Here is a 16,086-nt window from a genome sequence, read left to right on the forward strand (position 1 = left end):
CATCACATTTTCAGATGTCTCGTATCCTTTGTTTAAAAATTGCGCCATCATATATTATAGTAAAAAATGCATTCTTGGAAATCTAAATTTACATATTTTGGGATTCGAACATTGGTCTTATACATGAAATGTGAACACTATAACGACTGGACCACTTTAGATTGTTGAAATAATTTTATTATTTTGTATATATATATATATATATATATATATATATATTATATTTAATATTTATTATCAATTAGTTAATTTTTATATTAACCAAAAAATTATTTATATTCATAAAGAAAATATTATATAATGTACATATATTATGAAATAGAAAATATTTATATATGAATTATAATAATTATTTCAAACTTTCAATTGTGTCGTGTGTTTGTTTAAGAATTTATCTCAATAGAAGGTGGATTAATTTTAAAGTCAAACTTTCAATCTTGTCGTGTCATGTTGTGTTGAAACTCATTTCCATTAATCTCATATTTTGATTTGATTTTCATATCGTGCTAACTTGTGTCAAAATGCTTTTACGTATCGTGTTAACTCGTGTTCAAACATATGTGTTGTGTTGGGTCAATTTAAACTTGTCATCGTGTCAACGCAGGTAATATAAAAGTAATGTTTCTATATGATAAGAAATATAAATATTGATATATAAATTAATCTGATATATAAATATTAATGTTTGGAATGAAATAAGTGGAAAAATATTATGTAATGTACATATATTATGGAATAGAAAATATTTATATATGAATTATAATAATTATTATTTATATGATAAAAGAATATATATATATATTAAATAAGATTGAAAATTTTATGTGTGATTTAGTAAATGTCTTTTTTTTATATATATTATTATAGATAGGGTCTTGAATTTTAACTTATTTTATCCTTCCCTCAACTTGTTTTCATCTCTTGTATTTCAGTCTTCTCCGCTTTGAGTCTCTACCGACCGCCTTTGTAGTCTCGTAGATATCTTATTCAGTTATGTGGGTTATGCCATTCAGTCTCACAGCGCTGTAGGGGAAGAATCAGAGGTTTATGGCTTCCTCTATGTCGTCCCTCCACGCTTCCCCAACTCTGTTCCGACTGCCTCCACCTCAGATAGGACGGTCGCTGGTGCTCAATTTCAGGTCCCATTTTATCCACCCTCTTAGCCTCTCTCCTCGCCTATCAATAGCTTTAGCTCGCCGCCAAAACAATACGGGCCCTGTACCTGCATCATTTTCCAATAAGAAGAAGAAGAAGAAAGAGGTTAAGCTTATATCTTCTTAACTAACTATTTACAAACATTCCTGGCTTAGCGTATAAGGTTTATTAAGGTACTTGATTGCATTTTGTTTTGGGTCTTTGATTTTCATGTAGCGATTTAAACAATTCCTAGAAAAAATAGAGTCTTTGGAACTTGAATCAATTCATGTTTGCGTAATTGATTGGAAATTCTTTAGGCTACTCTAATTAAATGAACCTAAAAGTTTGTCACCAGGCTAAGCGGAAGAAAAGGGTATCCCATGAAATGGGGAATGAAAACGATTAGCCCGACACTGGGAAATGAGGATGAAAAGATTGTAGGGTTATAAGTTAATTTATAGATGGGATGTGGAAAAACTTTATACTGAAGCTCTTGGTTTCATGTATTCTTCCCCAGAATGATGAAGATGCGGAGGAACATTTATTTGGAGATGCTTTGGAAGCACTTTTTGATCAGCTTGAGGAAGATCTTAAAAATGATGACTCATTAATTGAAGATGATGATGAGATAAGTGAGGAAGAACTTATGATGCTCGAGCGTGAATTAGAGGAGGCATTGAAAGATGATGATTTAGTGAAAGGGTCAGATTCTTCACAACTTAGTGAAGTTGATGGAATTGTTTATGAGGAAGAAGAAGAAGAAGAAGAAGAAGAAGAAGTATCAGTGAAGCTAAAAAATTGGCAACTTCGAAGATTGGCTTATGCTTTAAAAAGTGGGCGCCGTAAAACTAGTGTGAGGCTCTTTTACTAAGTTTTCATTTACTAATTTATTTTGTTATTGGAATTCATTCCACTACATTTGCATACTTACCACATCCATTCATATGTTTCATGTTCGTGGACACTTTAAAGTCACATAAACACATAGGAAATATTATCTATTCCCTTTGAACAAAGCTCTAAGAGACCCCTCCTTAAGCTAGAGGGGTCTGTTTGCTTCCCCTTCTTTATGCTATGTACACTGATCAGCTGAAAGCTGAAAATGTGATTTTTTTTTTGTTAAACCATCTTTGGTCTTGGATATGGTTTTACTAACTACAGTTTTTCTTGACTGGAAGATTAAAAATCTTGCAGCGGATCTATGTCTTGAACGAGCAGTTGTTCTGAAATTACTTCGTGACCCCCCTCCAGATCTTCTGTTGTTGAGTGCAGCTTTACCTGATAAACCTGATTCAAATGTCATGGTTCCTAATAAATCTGCAATGACAGTGTCAGAGCTTGAAAGTGAAACACTAGAAAGTGCTGCTTCTGAAGGAGCCATAATTGATTTAACATCTGAAGAAAAGGGGGAAGTTCCTATCCATGTTATGCAAGGTGATTGGTCTTCTCGAAAGAGATTGAAGAAAGTGCAGGTTGGCACCTTGGAAAGAGTGTATAGACGATCAAAAAGACCTACAGTAAGTTATGCATGATTCGTATAGTTATTGGATTGCAACTATTTTCTAGCCATATAAAAAGGGCTACATGTTAATGCATAACTCATATAAGTTAGTGATTTAATATTTCTTACCATCCAAGACTTGGTAAAACAAACGTTATAGGGACATATACCTTTTATTTTAATTATGTGATGAACTAGTAGAAACAGTTTTCTTCTGTTTCTTTGATCTGGGTTTATTTCGAAATAAACTTTTTTATTTTAAAAAATATCTTGTTTGATGTAAAAGTGGATTATTTGGACCAATTTGACTAAAATATCCTTAGTATATTTTATTTTAATGTTATAAAGAACTAAGTAAGGGTATTTAGGATGATTTGATGATGCTAAGTTAGTCTATTGGAGGCTTGTTTGATATGTGTTTGTTTTGAAATAAATTGTTCTTTTGAAGAAGACTTGTTTTATGGAAAATGAGGATTATTTGTGTCAAATGATCACTATATATCCTTAATATTTTAAAATGTTATGAAGTATAATGTAAGGGAATTTTTGTATATTAGTTGATTATTTGAATGATTTGATGGAAGAAGTGTTTGATGATGGCATGTTGGTTTATTTGGATTAAATCCTGATAATACTCATCAAACAAGCCCTATGATTTAATCCACATCAAACAAGGACTTGGTTATTGTCGGTATTAATTAGGGGAAAATAGAAGCTTGAAAGACTTAAAGTTAATGTGAGAAGTTGAAAACCTACTGGTAGGATGTTTATGAAGTATCTGTTTTTATTTAAGATGATTTATCAAATATTCCAACATTGGCTTTCTGTAAGAATAGTTGGTCTGTATCTAATTTTCCAGTTTATTGAAATTTTGATGACTTGCTTTTTGTTGTTAATATCAAATCTGAATTACTGTCCTATCTTTATTAAGTTAACAGAAATAATGAATTATTAGATTCATGTTGAGAAGAAATTATGTGGAACATGTTATCCTTTTGTGTTATAGCTAGTAATGTTCATATATCATTTTGTGATGCAGAATTCCATGATCGTGAGCATTGTACATGTGACAAATCTGCCTCGAAAAAGAGTGGTGAAGTGGTTTGAAGAAAAACGTGCAGAAGATGGGATCCCTGATCAGCATCTTCCCTTCAATAGATCTTCCACAGAAACTGCATTGAGCTAGATGTCTTGTTTTGGTTTGGCTGATGATTCAATGGTGCTTACTTTCAATTGCAATGTAAGATGATAAGAAAATAATATGCTCCTAACATCCAAAACAGATTGATAGTAGCTGGAATGTATTATTTTATTATTATATATTAAAACTTTTTAAAAAACTTTATTTAAAAAAATCTTTACATTCTCAATCCTATCGTTTCCTTGGCAAGAACACTTCCCTTTTGAGCAAAACATGTAGACAAGACAAAATCTTTACAAACGAAACCCAAAGTGCCAAAGTGTAGCAACATGTGTATCCAAAGTCCAAACAGAGACAAAACTCTCACAACACCCTCATTATACAAAGGATAAGCCATCACACAAAGTGCCACCAAAATACTTATCCACAGCACCAAAACTGCCAGCCACGGAAGTAGAAACGTGTTGATCGCTATGCAAGCAAGCGCAAAACTTCCCAACAAGTATAGCCCCCATCCCATTAAAGGGTGGATTGTGATGGGGACAATGAATAATGGAATCGTATAAGCAACCAGCCACAATTGACCAAAGTGCGACCAGCTTCAGTCCTGTTTTGATCAAGAAGAAGTTCTTGTCTGTCGGCTGGTAGCACACTTTGGATAAGTTAGGCCGTGCTAAACGTGTCATTGCGATGATGCTTAGGTAAATTATGCTTGGTTGTTCTTCTAGGCCCTAACATGCAAGGAGTAGAGGAGTGTAATCGATTATATTTCAAAACGGAGAAAAGTGAGTATAAATCTTTTACTTACTATAACATCTAAAATAACTTCAACGCCCATAACTCATTTTTCTCTCGAATCTCAAGAAATATGAGTAACTAAAATGATAAACTCCACTAGAGTACTTTTTTGTTGTCGATTTTATTAAAATTCATTTAATTACCCACATCTCAAATCTCGTAAAGGAGATGAGAAAACAATTTTTTTAAGGACGCTGTCTCACCTAAAATGAGATGAGAAATAAAAAATAAGGTGTAACATATTAATAAATAAAATTATTTTTATCATTTTAATGATAATGTCTCAATAAAGATTTAGATATAATAAATATATAGGAGAATAATATCATATTTTCCCGAATGTCCCACGATAAAGGTGATTTTATTATTTTTTACTTTTATTTTTACTGTATTTTTCCTTAATCAATTGGCACTTAAAATGAGTTCTTCGTGCATTATCACACTTATAAGAATCGGTTTAAGTGGTTTATAGTCAGTCAGTTCGATGCTAGTTCGATGCTATCTGTATACACTACATGTATCCCACTCATTAAGTAACAGTTATACACAAAAGTGAAGCATCACCTCATTCATTTATTATTATTTTTTCTCTTTGTACATATGACACTTTTTTAATGGATACATGCTCGAATAGTTTAGATGGTGATCGAAGTTCTCATCCAGCGGCTCTTGGGATTGATCCAAAGCTCCATATGGCGATCCGCGTGCTAGTTACCTTTAGTGATCGAGGTGCTTTTCATCTAATTCTCCACATCCTCCAAAATCAACGACCCTAATGAACTATCTAGGTGAATTCTCCACATTAGTTGGCTATAATCGAGCCCTTTTGGCCTATATTGGGCCTTTTGTGCGCCTAGGTTAGGGTTCGTCTGATGCGCGCTTGGGCTCGGCCGCTGCCGCGGTCCTGTCATGGTTCTCCCGCTTGGCCGCCCTTGGCACGGTGTCGTGCACGACCGTTACTGATAACTAAATTCTTTTTTCTTAATTTCCTCCAACAATTACAAAATAAAAACAATAATAGAAATGTTTAATTCTATTAAATTCATTATTCTAACTTATTTATTTATTTCTAACACTTAATCTATTTAAAAAATAATTCGAGATCAATTATTTAGGCCTAATTGATACGATTTTATTTCTCAATTTCCGTGTAATAAGTCCGTATATCTTTTAAAGAAAAATAATATATACTCAAAATTCTTAAAAAAAAATTGTGAAGAAAAAATCTCTTTTCCGATAATTTTCTATCATATTTTTGAAAAAAATTGTAATAATTAAAAAAGTATATATATTTAATTAACAAGAAGTCACATTAAACTGTGGGATCCTTGTATAAATATTACAATAATAAGCACAAAAAAAAAATAAGGGCATGCTTGTTACGTGGTTTTTGTACTCAGGAATGGGAAAGGGAATGAAATGAGATGTTTGGTTGATGGTTTTGATTACAGGATATTGATTTGATTCCCGAATACTCAAGAATCATCCAATCCTCTCTCCCAATGAGGAATGAATCCCATTCCGATACACATTCTCTCCCATTATCTCCACTCTCTTATTTTCTCTCTCATAATTATAATTATAATTTTAATATCATATATTTTATAATTATATTATACGTTATTTTATAATTAATATAATAATAAATTTCTATTTATTTATAAATAAATAATTTCAATTATTTAAATAATATTAAGGAATTATTTAAAATAAAATTTTAGTGATAATTACAATAACTAATAATAATATAATTAATTTTATATAATTAATTTTAAATATTATATATTAATAATAAAATTATAATAAATTAATTAAAATATAAAAATATAAAACTAAAAATAAAATAACAATTTTATATAAAAAATATTAAAAAATTAAATATAAAATATTTTAATAAAAATTATTATTAAAAAAATTATACCATGTTATAATATATTATTAAATAAAATATTATATTTAATTTAAAATATATAATATTTGAAAGACTTTTTCTTATATTATTTATAATTAATAGATAATTATTTATTTATAATTAGTAAAAAATTGAAACATTCAACATTTTTTTGTTTATAAGTATTTTTATTTTGAAAAAATATTAAATGTTTATATTTTATTAAATTATGTCACTTAAATATTTTATATATTTTAAACAATTTACAAAAATAATAATATTTTATATTTTTAATTTAATAAAATAAAATTAAAATTAATCATAATTAAAATTAATCATCATTTTAATAACAAAATTATATTTATAACTTTTCTCTTATAAATCTAAACGTTATTAATGGGAATGAGAATGATTAAAACTCTTAACCAAACACTACACTTCTATCGATCATACCCATTCTCATTCCACACATCTATCAATCTCAATCATATTCCCATTCCTTTATTTGAACCAAACACCCCCTAAGATAGTGTAATAAAAAAAAGAAATACCTCACAAAAATATTCAAATATTTGAGTTACCTCAATTTGGTCTCTCAATTTCTTTCATTTCCTTGAACTATATATCTTAGTTTTCTTCCTTCATTTCAACATGTTAAATTATTTAATGAATAAAATTACACTTCAATCTAATTAATTAGAATCATATTATAATTTTTCTTTTCAAATTTATTTAAAACTAAATTATGATCCACCAAATACAAAATGAAGAATTTCAATTTTAATACTCACTTTTTTTAAGCCATAGAATTGAACCCTACATCTCTCACTCATGAGTCTTGAGGTCGAGAGTGAGAAGGGTCCCATCCTCCAGCCAACTTCCAAGACTGACTGTCGGTGCTTCAATCTCTCTCTGTTTCCAATAAAGAGAGTGACTCACTCCATTTCTATAGCAAAACTTGTAGACTGAAACCATGGGAAAGGGAGGTCAGCAACCTAACCCTCTATCCATTGTCAATCTCAAGCTCCGATTCTCCTTCTTCGACTCATCAATTTCCAAGCCTCTTTTCATCACTTTGCTAGCTCTAACCCTCATCCTCCTCATTTCAAATCTACAACCTTATCATGAAACCACTTCCAGCTTATCAGAAAACAAGCTCATTTCTACACAAAATCAAGATCACCCCCACATAAGATCATTCACATCATACGGAAACGCCGCCGCCCTTTTCGTCCATATGGGTGCTTACCGTGGCGGTCCCATGACATTCTCCATTGTCGGTCTTGCCTCAAAGCCACTACATGTCTTCGGCCGGCCCTGGTACAAATGTGAGTGGATATCCAATTACAATAATGGAACAACTCGCTCTATCAAATCTAAAGCATACAAGATACTTCCTGACTGGGGCTACGGACGCGTCTACACAACAGTCGTCGTCAATTGTACCTTCACTGAAAATCCCAACGCCGACAATTTAGGTGGCAACCTTTTTCTCTACGCTTACTATACTGAATCGACAAAACGGTACGAGAAGATTCCGGTCTTGGAAGAAACGCCGGGGTCCTATGATGAGTCCAGATTCAATCCTCCTTACATGTATGATTACATTTATTGTGGCTCACCGCTCTATGGAAATCTTAATGCGGCGAGGATAAAAGAGTGGATGGCTTATCATGTTTGGTTCTTCGGACCGAAATCTCATTTCGTTCTTCACAACGCCGGTGGCATAACTCCGGAGGTCAAAGCAGTGCTGGAGCCGTGGGTGAAGGCGGGTAGGGTGACTGTACAGGACATAAGAGATCAGGCTGAGTACGATGGTTACTACTACAATCAGTTTCTAATTGTAAATGATTGCCTTCATCGATACCGGCACGATGCTAATTGGACATTTTACTTCGACGTTGACGAATACATCTATCTGCCCGATGGGAACACTCTTGAATCAGTCCTCACAGATTTCTCTAACAATACCCAGTTCACAATTGAGCAGAATGCCATGTCTACTATGCTCTGCTTAAACGATTCAAATCACGATTACTCGAGGTGGGTACCTTGTAATTTTCTTCTTTTCAATTGATAAGTTGCTGAATCTGATTGGTTCTTCTATTTTAGGGACTGGGGATTTGAGAAGTTGCTGTTTAGGGACCAAAGAACGAAGATTAGAAGAGACAGGAAATATGCGATTCAGGCGAAGAATGCTTTTGCGACAGGGATACATATGTCAGAGAATGTGGTCGGCGGGACACTACATCAGACGGAGACGAAGATACGGTACTATCATTACCACAATTCGATCACCGTTCATGAAGAGCTTTGTCGGGAATGGGTTACTCTTGAGGACCAGAATGTTACCTGGTTCGACAGCCTTCCTTATGTCTACGATGACAATATGAAGAAACTGGCCTCGATGATTAGACAATTTGAGCACGATTACTTTCAGAATTCCTCATCCGGGTTGTTTTCTTCTGCCATGGCGGTGTCTCAACATTAATTGAGTATTATAGATTAGGAGTTATTTTTTGCAGCAAAATATAGTGTTTAATTTTCTTATATATATAATATTTTTTGGTTCTCTTTTTTATTTATTTATTTTTTAATTATAGGGATTTTTTTTTTTTTAGAACAATGGGTTCCGCTGCTCCTATGGAGTGCGACTAATCCCCGCGGGTTAAGTACATATCCCGCAAACATACTTAACCAATTAACCAGGCGCAGAACTTACCGCCTGACGGGCTCGAACCCAGAACCTCATGGAGACCTGGGGGATATCCACCTCTTGTTGCCACTAGGCTAGAAAAGGGCTAGAAAAGGGGATGGGATTTTATTTTTGTATTACAGCAACAAGTACTAGAAAATAATCCACCTAAATTCATAAGTTAACCCATCTTAATTGAAATTGTAATTTATGATGAAAATACAAAACAAAAAAACATCAGAAAATAATATTTAGCACCTATCTCTTTGAGCTGGTTCCATATATTGGTTATTATTTGAGTCATATTTCTTTTTATTAATCAAATCATGATATTCATTATAAGAAAATCAAAGTATTAAAAAGAAAAAAGTGTATATTTAGAGACACGTGGTCTTTGGACTTTCTTCTCCCCAAATACCACTGGCATGGAAAAAAAGGATAATTTCTCTTCCTTTACCAGCGACCTGCCTCACTTTTCCTCGACCGACACTCTTGTTGTGAAAATAAAATAAGAGTCGGTGAAAGTTTTTATTTTCGTATTCTTTAACAATTATTTTTTTGATATTTTTTTTTAGTTATCATTTCTTGGTATTTTTTCTAATTTTATTTTCCAGTTTGTAAGCCAAATTATATTACATATTTGTTTTTCAGTTTTTAAATTATAATATTTTCAATTTCTTTTACATTTTTTTTTTATCATTTGAGTTCTCATTTAGCATTTTCTTTTTAAATTTAAACAAAAATTCTAAAGAAATGTGTAGAAATTTGAGAGAGAGAAAATATTATTTAGATAGTGAGATATAATTTACATGAAAAATTTAGATATTTAAATAAGATTAAGTGTAATAAAAGGTAATACTGACAATACTCAACATATTGAGTGTAAACAAAGCAACATGTTGAGTGCAAGCAAAATTGCACCAATCCAAGTTAAAGAGATAATTCAATACTTCCCTCAAGTTGGGTAATAAATGTTGAGATTGTCCAATTTGCCACATACTTCTTCAAATCGACTTGGGAATAATTTTAATGGGAATATTAGCCACCTAATAGGGAAAGCCTTAGGCAACTATGAGAGTGGAGAGGATGTTGTCGAGGAGATGAAAATATTGATAACATTCTTTCAATTTGACTGATTCTAATTCTAATCCATGTTTCAATTCGTCAGAGAAGTGGCTTGGCTTTTGCCTAATGGCTCTTGGCACTTGGCACTTGACACTTGACTCTTGGCATTTGATACTTGCACTAGCTCGTGCAACTCGTGAAGTGTAAAGTGATAATTTTTTGACAGATAAAATGTTAGAAGAAATTTGTCGAGACACGAAGATGTACAGATTCGGTCGAGATATAAAGTGCAGTTTTGAAATTATGTCCCACTTGTTTAACATAGTGAGTGATAAAATATAGATAAAAATACTTAGAAAATATGTGATAATATAATCATTTGAGTTCTCCTCCAATGACTATTTCCACTATTGGAGGAGTCAGCGAAAAATTGTGAATAAGTTTCTTTAAGATGGAAAAACTTGCTCTAATATCATGTAGAAATTTGAGAGAGAGAAAATATTATTTAAATAGTGAGATATGATTTATATGAGAAATTCAGATATTTAAAAACATTGAGTGTAGTAAAAAGTAAAGACTGACAACACTCAACAACATATTGACAAAGCAACATATTGATTACAATCAAAATTGCACCAATCTAAGATGAATAGATAATTCAAGAAAATAAAATACAATATTTAATAAAAATTTAAATTAGTGTTCATTTATGCAAAAATTTTCTCTTCCTTTATAAAGTAGTTACAAATACATAATTTATAGTTCTAATATTCAATATTTTTTTTAAAATGACATATCGACCACTTTAATTCTCAATAAAATAGATAAATAAAATGGAAAGAAGAAAAATAGATTCAATAAGTAAAACCAAAACTCTTATCTAAATGAGAAGTGAAAATCAAGAAAAAAAAGTTTTAGATGCACCTTTTTAGTGGGAGTTGTTAAGGTTGGTGAAAATATTATTTAGAGCTCTAGGTTCAACCCTTTAGGAATGCTCAATGATAGTTCAATATTGTATGAAAACCATACCGCTTGAATTTATCACAAATTGCATCAAAATACCTCTTGCTGAATTCCATTTTTACTTTTCATATTCCATCTGCATTATTTAAACCAAATCAACATAACTGTCCTATTTTGTACCATCAAGAGGTTAATTGTTATAATTTTCATTGTTAAAAAATTAACATTTAAAGGTAGTGAAAACCACCCTTATTGTATAATTTTCCGTCGTCAAAATGTAATAACGCGGTCAAATTACCGTAGGCAACCGCCGTTAAAAATTTCACCATTAAAGACATTTTAACAATAAACATTGATAAAATTATCGCAGTTAATAGTCTCTAATTGTTGTTTATAAAACCGCCGTTAATAGTTTCTAATGCGGTTTAAAGTCCGCATCTAATAGTATTTTGCATATTGAGACGGTAAAAATATCGTAGTTAATAGTTAAGATAATAGGTCTGTAAAGACAGTTAATATAGCGCAAGTAATAATGAATTGACTATAAAAGCGGTAAAAATATTATAATTAATAGGCTAAGTTTTTTTTAGAACACTAGATTTCGCTTACTTTTCAGAGTGCGACTAATCCCCACGAGTTAAACACATGCTCAAAAACTCACTTAACCAATTAACCAGGCGAGCGGAACTTGTCACCTGACGGACTCGAACCCAGAACCTCTAAAGAGGCTAGGGATATCAATCTCTTATTTTCATTATAGTTAATAGTTAAGTTATAACTATTATTTTTGAGTAAACAATAACATTTATTCGAAATAATATTATATAATTAACACTCAATTTTTATATTTTAATTTTCTTCAATATTATCTGAAAATTGTAACTTTTTTTGTATATTGTGTAAATGTTACTAATCAGATATTTTAGGGTTTGTTGATTGTCATCCTTTAATCATAATTAGGGTGTGTCTAGTTATGATTCTTGACCCTCCCATTTTTAGGATTTTTAATGAAATTGTATTAATCATTTTCTCAAAAAAATATTATATGAAAATATAATTATATAGTATTCAAAGTCAAATAAAATAAACACTAACACGAGTAAAAAAAATGTTTTTGTAACGAATATCAGTAACGGCCTTATATAGCCGTTACTGATATCTATTATCTGTAATGGCTCTAAGAAAAGTCGTTACTGATACGTCAGTTTGTCGCTTCGATTTCTGCAACAGGGGTATCTGTAACGGCTCTAAAAAATCGTTACAAAAAAGACAGTAATATCAATAACAATATTTTTATAGTCATTATTGATAGATATATCAGTAACGGATGTATAACGACAATTACTGATGTTGCTTGTCATATCTGTAACGGCTAAATATATAATCGTTATTGATCTCATTAAATGAGCATCTGTAACGGCTCACAATAGAGTCATTACTAATACTCCTATCTGTAATTAACTAAGTCTTTCTTCATTATTCTCGTTGCCGTCCAACACCACTCCTTTTTGTTCGTCCTTGCTCCTCTCTTCTTCGATGAGTCGTCACTCCTCTTTTCTCCGCTCCAAGTAATTATAGTTTTTCAAATAAATTTATTTTTATTGAATTAGGTTGATTTATGTTTGATTTAAGTTTGAATTATGTTATTTGATATATATTTGATCTATTTCCAAATAATGCTTGATGTTAGTATATTTAATAGGTTTGTTAATAGGTTATTGAAAAATTATGTTATTTGAAAGGTTTGTTGAATGATATATAGTCTATTGAAAAATTAGGCTAGTATGTTGATTAGTTATTTATATGTTGATATTAATTAAACTAAGTAGATGTTAATTGTTTCTATGCTGATAGAATATTTTTGGAACTATAGATTAGGTTTTGTAATTAGTTAAAATGGAAGTCCCTGATAAAAATTGGATGACTTTATGCTGATATGATACAAGCTATATTTAAGGGGTTGGAATGTTCATATACTTTTGCGATTAGGTCTACTAACAGAAATTCGATTGATTGTCCGTATGTAAAGTATGCAAATCGAACTTATCAGAATAGAATAGTGGTTAGAGATCATCTAATTGCATTTGAGTTCCGTCAAAATTATAATTTTTGGTACTTTCATGGATAAATGAGATTTTTGAATGAAAGGGATCATGATGAATTAGATGACCTTAGAAATGGAAATCAGGGTGGTATAGGAGAGAATAACGTTAATGATGAAATGAACGAAGAAATTGATCGAGATGATCAATTTATGGAATACATTATCAACGATTTGTATCCAACCGTTGTAACTTCAAATAATGAACGTCATATTGACGATGTTAAGGTATTCTACCGATTGTTGGATTATTCGAAAATTCCCTTCTACGAAGGATCCCGAATTTCAAAAGCATCCACCTTATTTAAATTACTTCACATAAAAAATATTGATCAATGGACCAATACGTCATTTGATTTGTTATTAAAATTGCTCAAAGAGAAAATATTACCAGCTAATTTTGAGTTGCCTAGTTCACACTATGAGTGTAAAAAAATTATTACAAGCACCATCGTTTCGTATGAGAGGCTCGGGTATGACTTTTCTCATCCTTCGATATTGGAGAGTAGGACCATGGAGTCATCAAGGACCGTTGGGGGTTGCGTTCGAGTTTATCGAGAAGTCAGACTTTGTTTCCTCTACGCAACTGGTAGGCTATCTTTAGGATTTTAGAAAATGGTTTGTCATCTATCGGATCTAAGAAGAAATGAGCTAGTAGTACCGTTACTGTCATCATTGACGAGCTCAAGGTTAGAGGAACTTCTCCATTTCTAAATACTAATTTAGTCCAATTTGGAAATCGTTGGTAGCCTTCTTTAGGATACTTTCAGATATTATCTTAGTGTATCCGTATTCTTGTTGCAGCAACTTTCTTCACGAAATTGATTTTACAAAAGGTTTGAGGTGTATAATGTTTTTGTTGTCGATCATTAAGATAACCATAAATTCCTCTATGGTAGGGCACATCTGCCTGTCTCCTATGAAGAAAGTTCTAGACACCGGGCTCCATCTCCTTTGCATTTACATCATGAAGTTTTTATTTATATTGAAGTTGATGAACCTCGTTATGGGAGTTAGTCCAGTAATCCTATGATTCCACCCATTTCCATGGAAGTTGTCGATCCAAAGAATTAAAGTAGTATCACTTAACATAGACATTGTCTAAGATTGAATGTTCAAAACAAATTACAAAAGTGCATTTATTTTGAAAAGGAAACATACTCCATATGTTCATTTGACTATAGATGCGTACACATATTACCTATATAGTAGTCACATAATGACTTTAGTGACGAGGTTTTTTTATTTGGGCATGCCAAACAACCAGCTTGGACAGAGTATCCATGATTTTTATGCTAAGGTGAATCATAAGAGACTATCACACACCGATAGTGGAGGGGGGTGACCACTATAATAAACCATGGAGTATCAACTTAATCGGAAGTTTTTCCTAATCTCCACAATGCCTACATCTTATTGGATGACTCGTTGCCAAAGAGAATGGTCGATTCCAGGTATTCTAGGTTCAACTCTTACAACATCATTTGGGTTGTAAGAGGTTGTCGTTCCTTATCGAAAATCTCTGCACATAAATTTGTAGAAGTACCTAGTCCTATTGTGTACTTTTGAAAATAATTAGGGTTTTGTACCCTTTATAGGTCCAAGCATTTATTAGGATAAAAGTCTATGCATCTGTAAAGTGGTATATCTTTTAAAATGTGCCTATTAACTTGAAAACGTAATAAGTTGTCATTCCTTATCAAAAATCTTTGCACATAAATTTGTAGAAGTACCTATTCCTATCGTGTACTTTTGAAAATAATTTGGGTTTTGTACTCTTTATAGGTCCAGGCATTTATTAGGATAAAAGCATATGCATCTATAAAGTGATATATCTTTTAAGATGTTCCTATTAACTTGAAAACGTAATAAAATCATTTTTCAAAAACCAAGTTTTATATTTTTGAGTTAAACAATTTAATCCTCAACAAAGTCGCCAGAAAGTTGTAACTCCTAGAAAACACTTAGTCCCGGAAAAGCTCGAGGTTCGAGAAATTTCAATCTTAGTTTGCATATCAAGAATCTTTTTTAATAAAATATTATTTTAAAATATTTATAAAAATACAACGTTTTGGAATTAATTATAACAACAATTAATTTCTGATCAAATTTAGATAATCATATAGATTTAAAATAATCAAATCATAATTTGATTAAGAAATCTTAATTTATACTAATTCAAAATAATTAATTTAAAAGATTATTTATTTGATAAAAGAGTCGTCGATTAATTTTTAATTTAAAATCAATAAAATTATACGTATATTTGACTAGAGATTTTTTAAATTCGGTGTTTGTTGATACTCAATAAAGGGCTTTCGTGCTATATTTTTCGTACTCGTTAAAGAACAGTCTCTACTTTATAAAATTTTGACCTTTGAAAAATATATTTTATTTAACCCATTATTTTTTAGGTCCTAGATATGCACATATTTTTTTTGCATTTAATATTAAAGAATAATATTTAAATGTCGGTATCTGAGATTGATGTTGATGGTTGTTGAGGAAAGTACCTCAAAAAATATCGGCTTAAAATATTAAGATCTAAAAATAAATCTTAAATAGGCCCTTATCAAAATATTTTTTATGAAGATATTCTAAAAATATTTTTAAATTGTTTTCTTTTTTTTCAAATTTTTAGAAAAATGGTTTGGGGTTCCAAATTATAAAACAAATAATTTTTAAATTTAAAATCCCAACTGAAACCCTTGGTCCTAGATCGGAACCACTCGGTCGAGGTGTGGGAGTTCCTAGTCGGGTGTGGAAGACTCTCGGTCGGGTTTATGAAGTTCTC

The 16,086-nt window shown here is 31.3% G+C and overlaps 2 protein-coding genes across 2 annotated transcripts; both read left to right on the plus strand.

Annotated features, from left to right (window-relative positions):
- The first annotated feature begins 901 nt into the window (after positions 1-901).
- LOC124927639 (protein OVEREXPRESSOR OF CATIONIC PEROXIDASE 3) lies at positions 902-4,008 on the plus strand. Its single transcript, XM_047468095.1, has 4 exons — positions 902-1,260; positions 1,655-1,990; positions 2,316-2,654; positions 3,678-4,008. Exons 1-4 carry the CDS (start codon positions 1,048-1,050, stop codon positions 3,822-3,824), a joined length of 1,035 nt encoding a protein of 344 aa, XP_047324051.1. The 5' UTR covers positions 902-1,047; the 3' UTR covers positions 3,825-4,008.
- Positions 4,009-7,407: 3,399 nt separating this feature from the next.
- LOC124926836 (galactan beta-1,4-galactosyltransferase GALS1-like) lies at positions 7,408-9,053 on the plus strand. The gene is made up of 2 exons (XM_047467147.1): positions 7,408-8,511; positions 8,581-9,053. The coding sequence occupies exons 1-2, from the start codon at positions 7,442-7,444 to the stop codon at positions 8,957-8,959; spliced, it is 1,449 nt and encodes a 482-aa protein (XP_047323103.1). The 5' UTR covers positions 7,408-7,441; the 3' UTR covers positions 8,960-9,053.
- The last annotated feature ends 7,033 nt before the right edge of the window (positions 9,054-16,086 follow it).

Source organism: Impatiens glandulifera, chromosome 2, assembly GCF_907164915.1.
Source record: "Impatiens glandulifera chromosome 2, dImpGla2.1, whole genome shotgun sequence".
Classification (NCBI taxonomy): Eukaryota; Viridiplantae; Streptophyta; class Magnoliopsida; order Ericales; family Balsaminaceae; genus Impatiens; species Impatiens glandulifera.

Bases quoted from the DNA above. Each gene is read 5' to 3' on its own strand.
- LOC124926836 (XM_047467147.1), top strand. From the start codon at position 7,442: ATGGGAAAGGGAGGTCAGCAACCTAACCCTCTATCCATTGTCAATCTC. The intron at 8,512-8,580 runs GTGGGTACCTTG...CTTCTATTTTAG, and splicing joins TCAAATCACGATTACTCGAG to GGACTGGGGATTTGAGAAGT.
- LOC124927639 (XM_047468095.1), top strand. From the start codon at position 1,048: ATGGCTTCCTCTATGTCGTCCCTCCACGCTTCCCCAACTCTGTTCCGA. The intron at 1,261-1,654 runs GTTAAGCTTATA...ATTCTTCCCCAG, and splicing joins AGAAGAAGAAGAAGAAAGAG to AATGATGAAGATGCGGAGGA. The intron at 2,655-3,677 runs GTAAGTTATGCA...TTTGTGATGCAG, and splicing joins GACGATCAAAAAGACCTACA to AATTCCATGATCGTGAGCAT.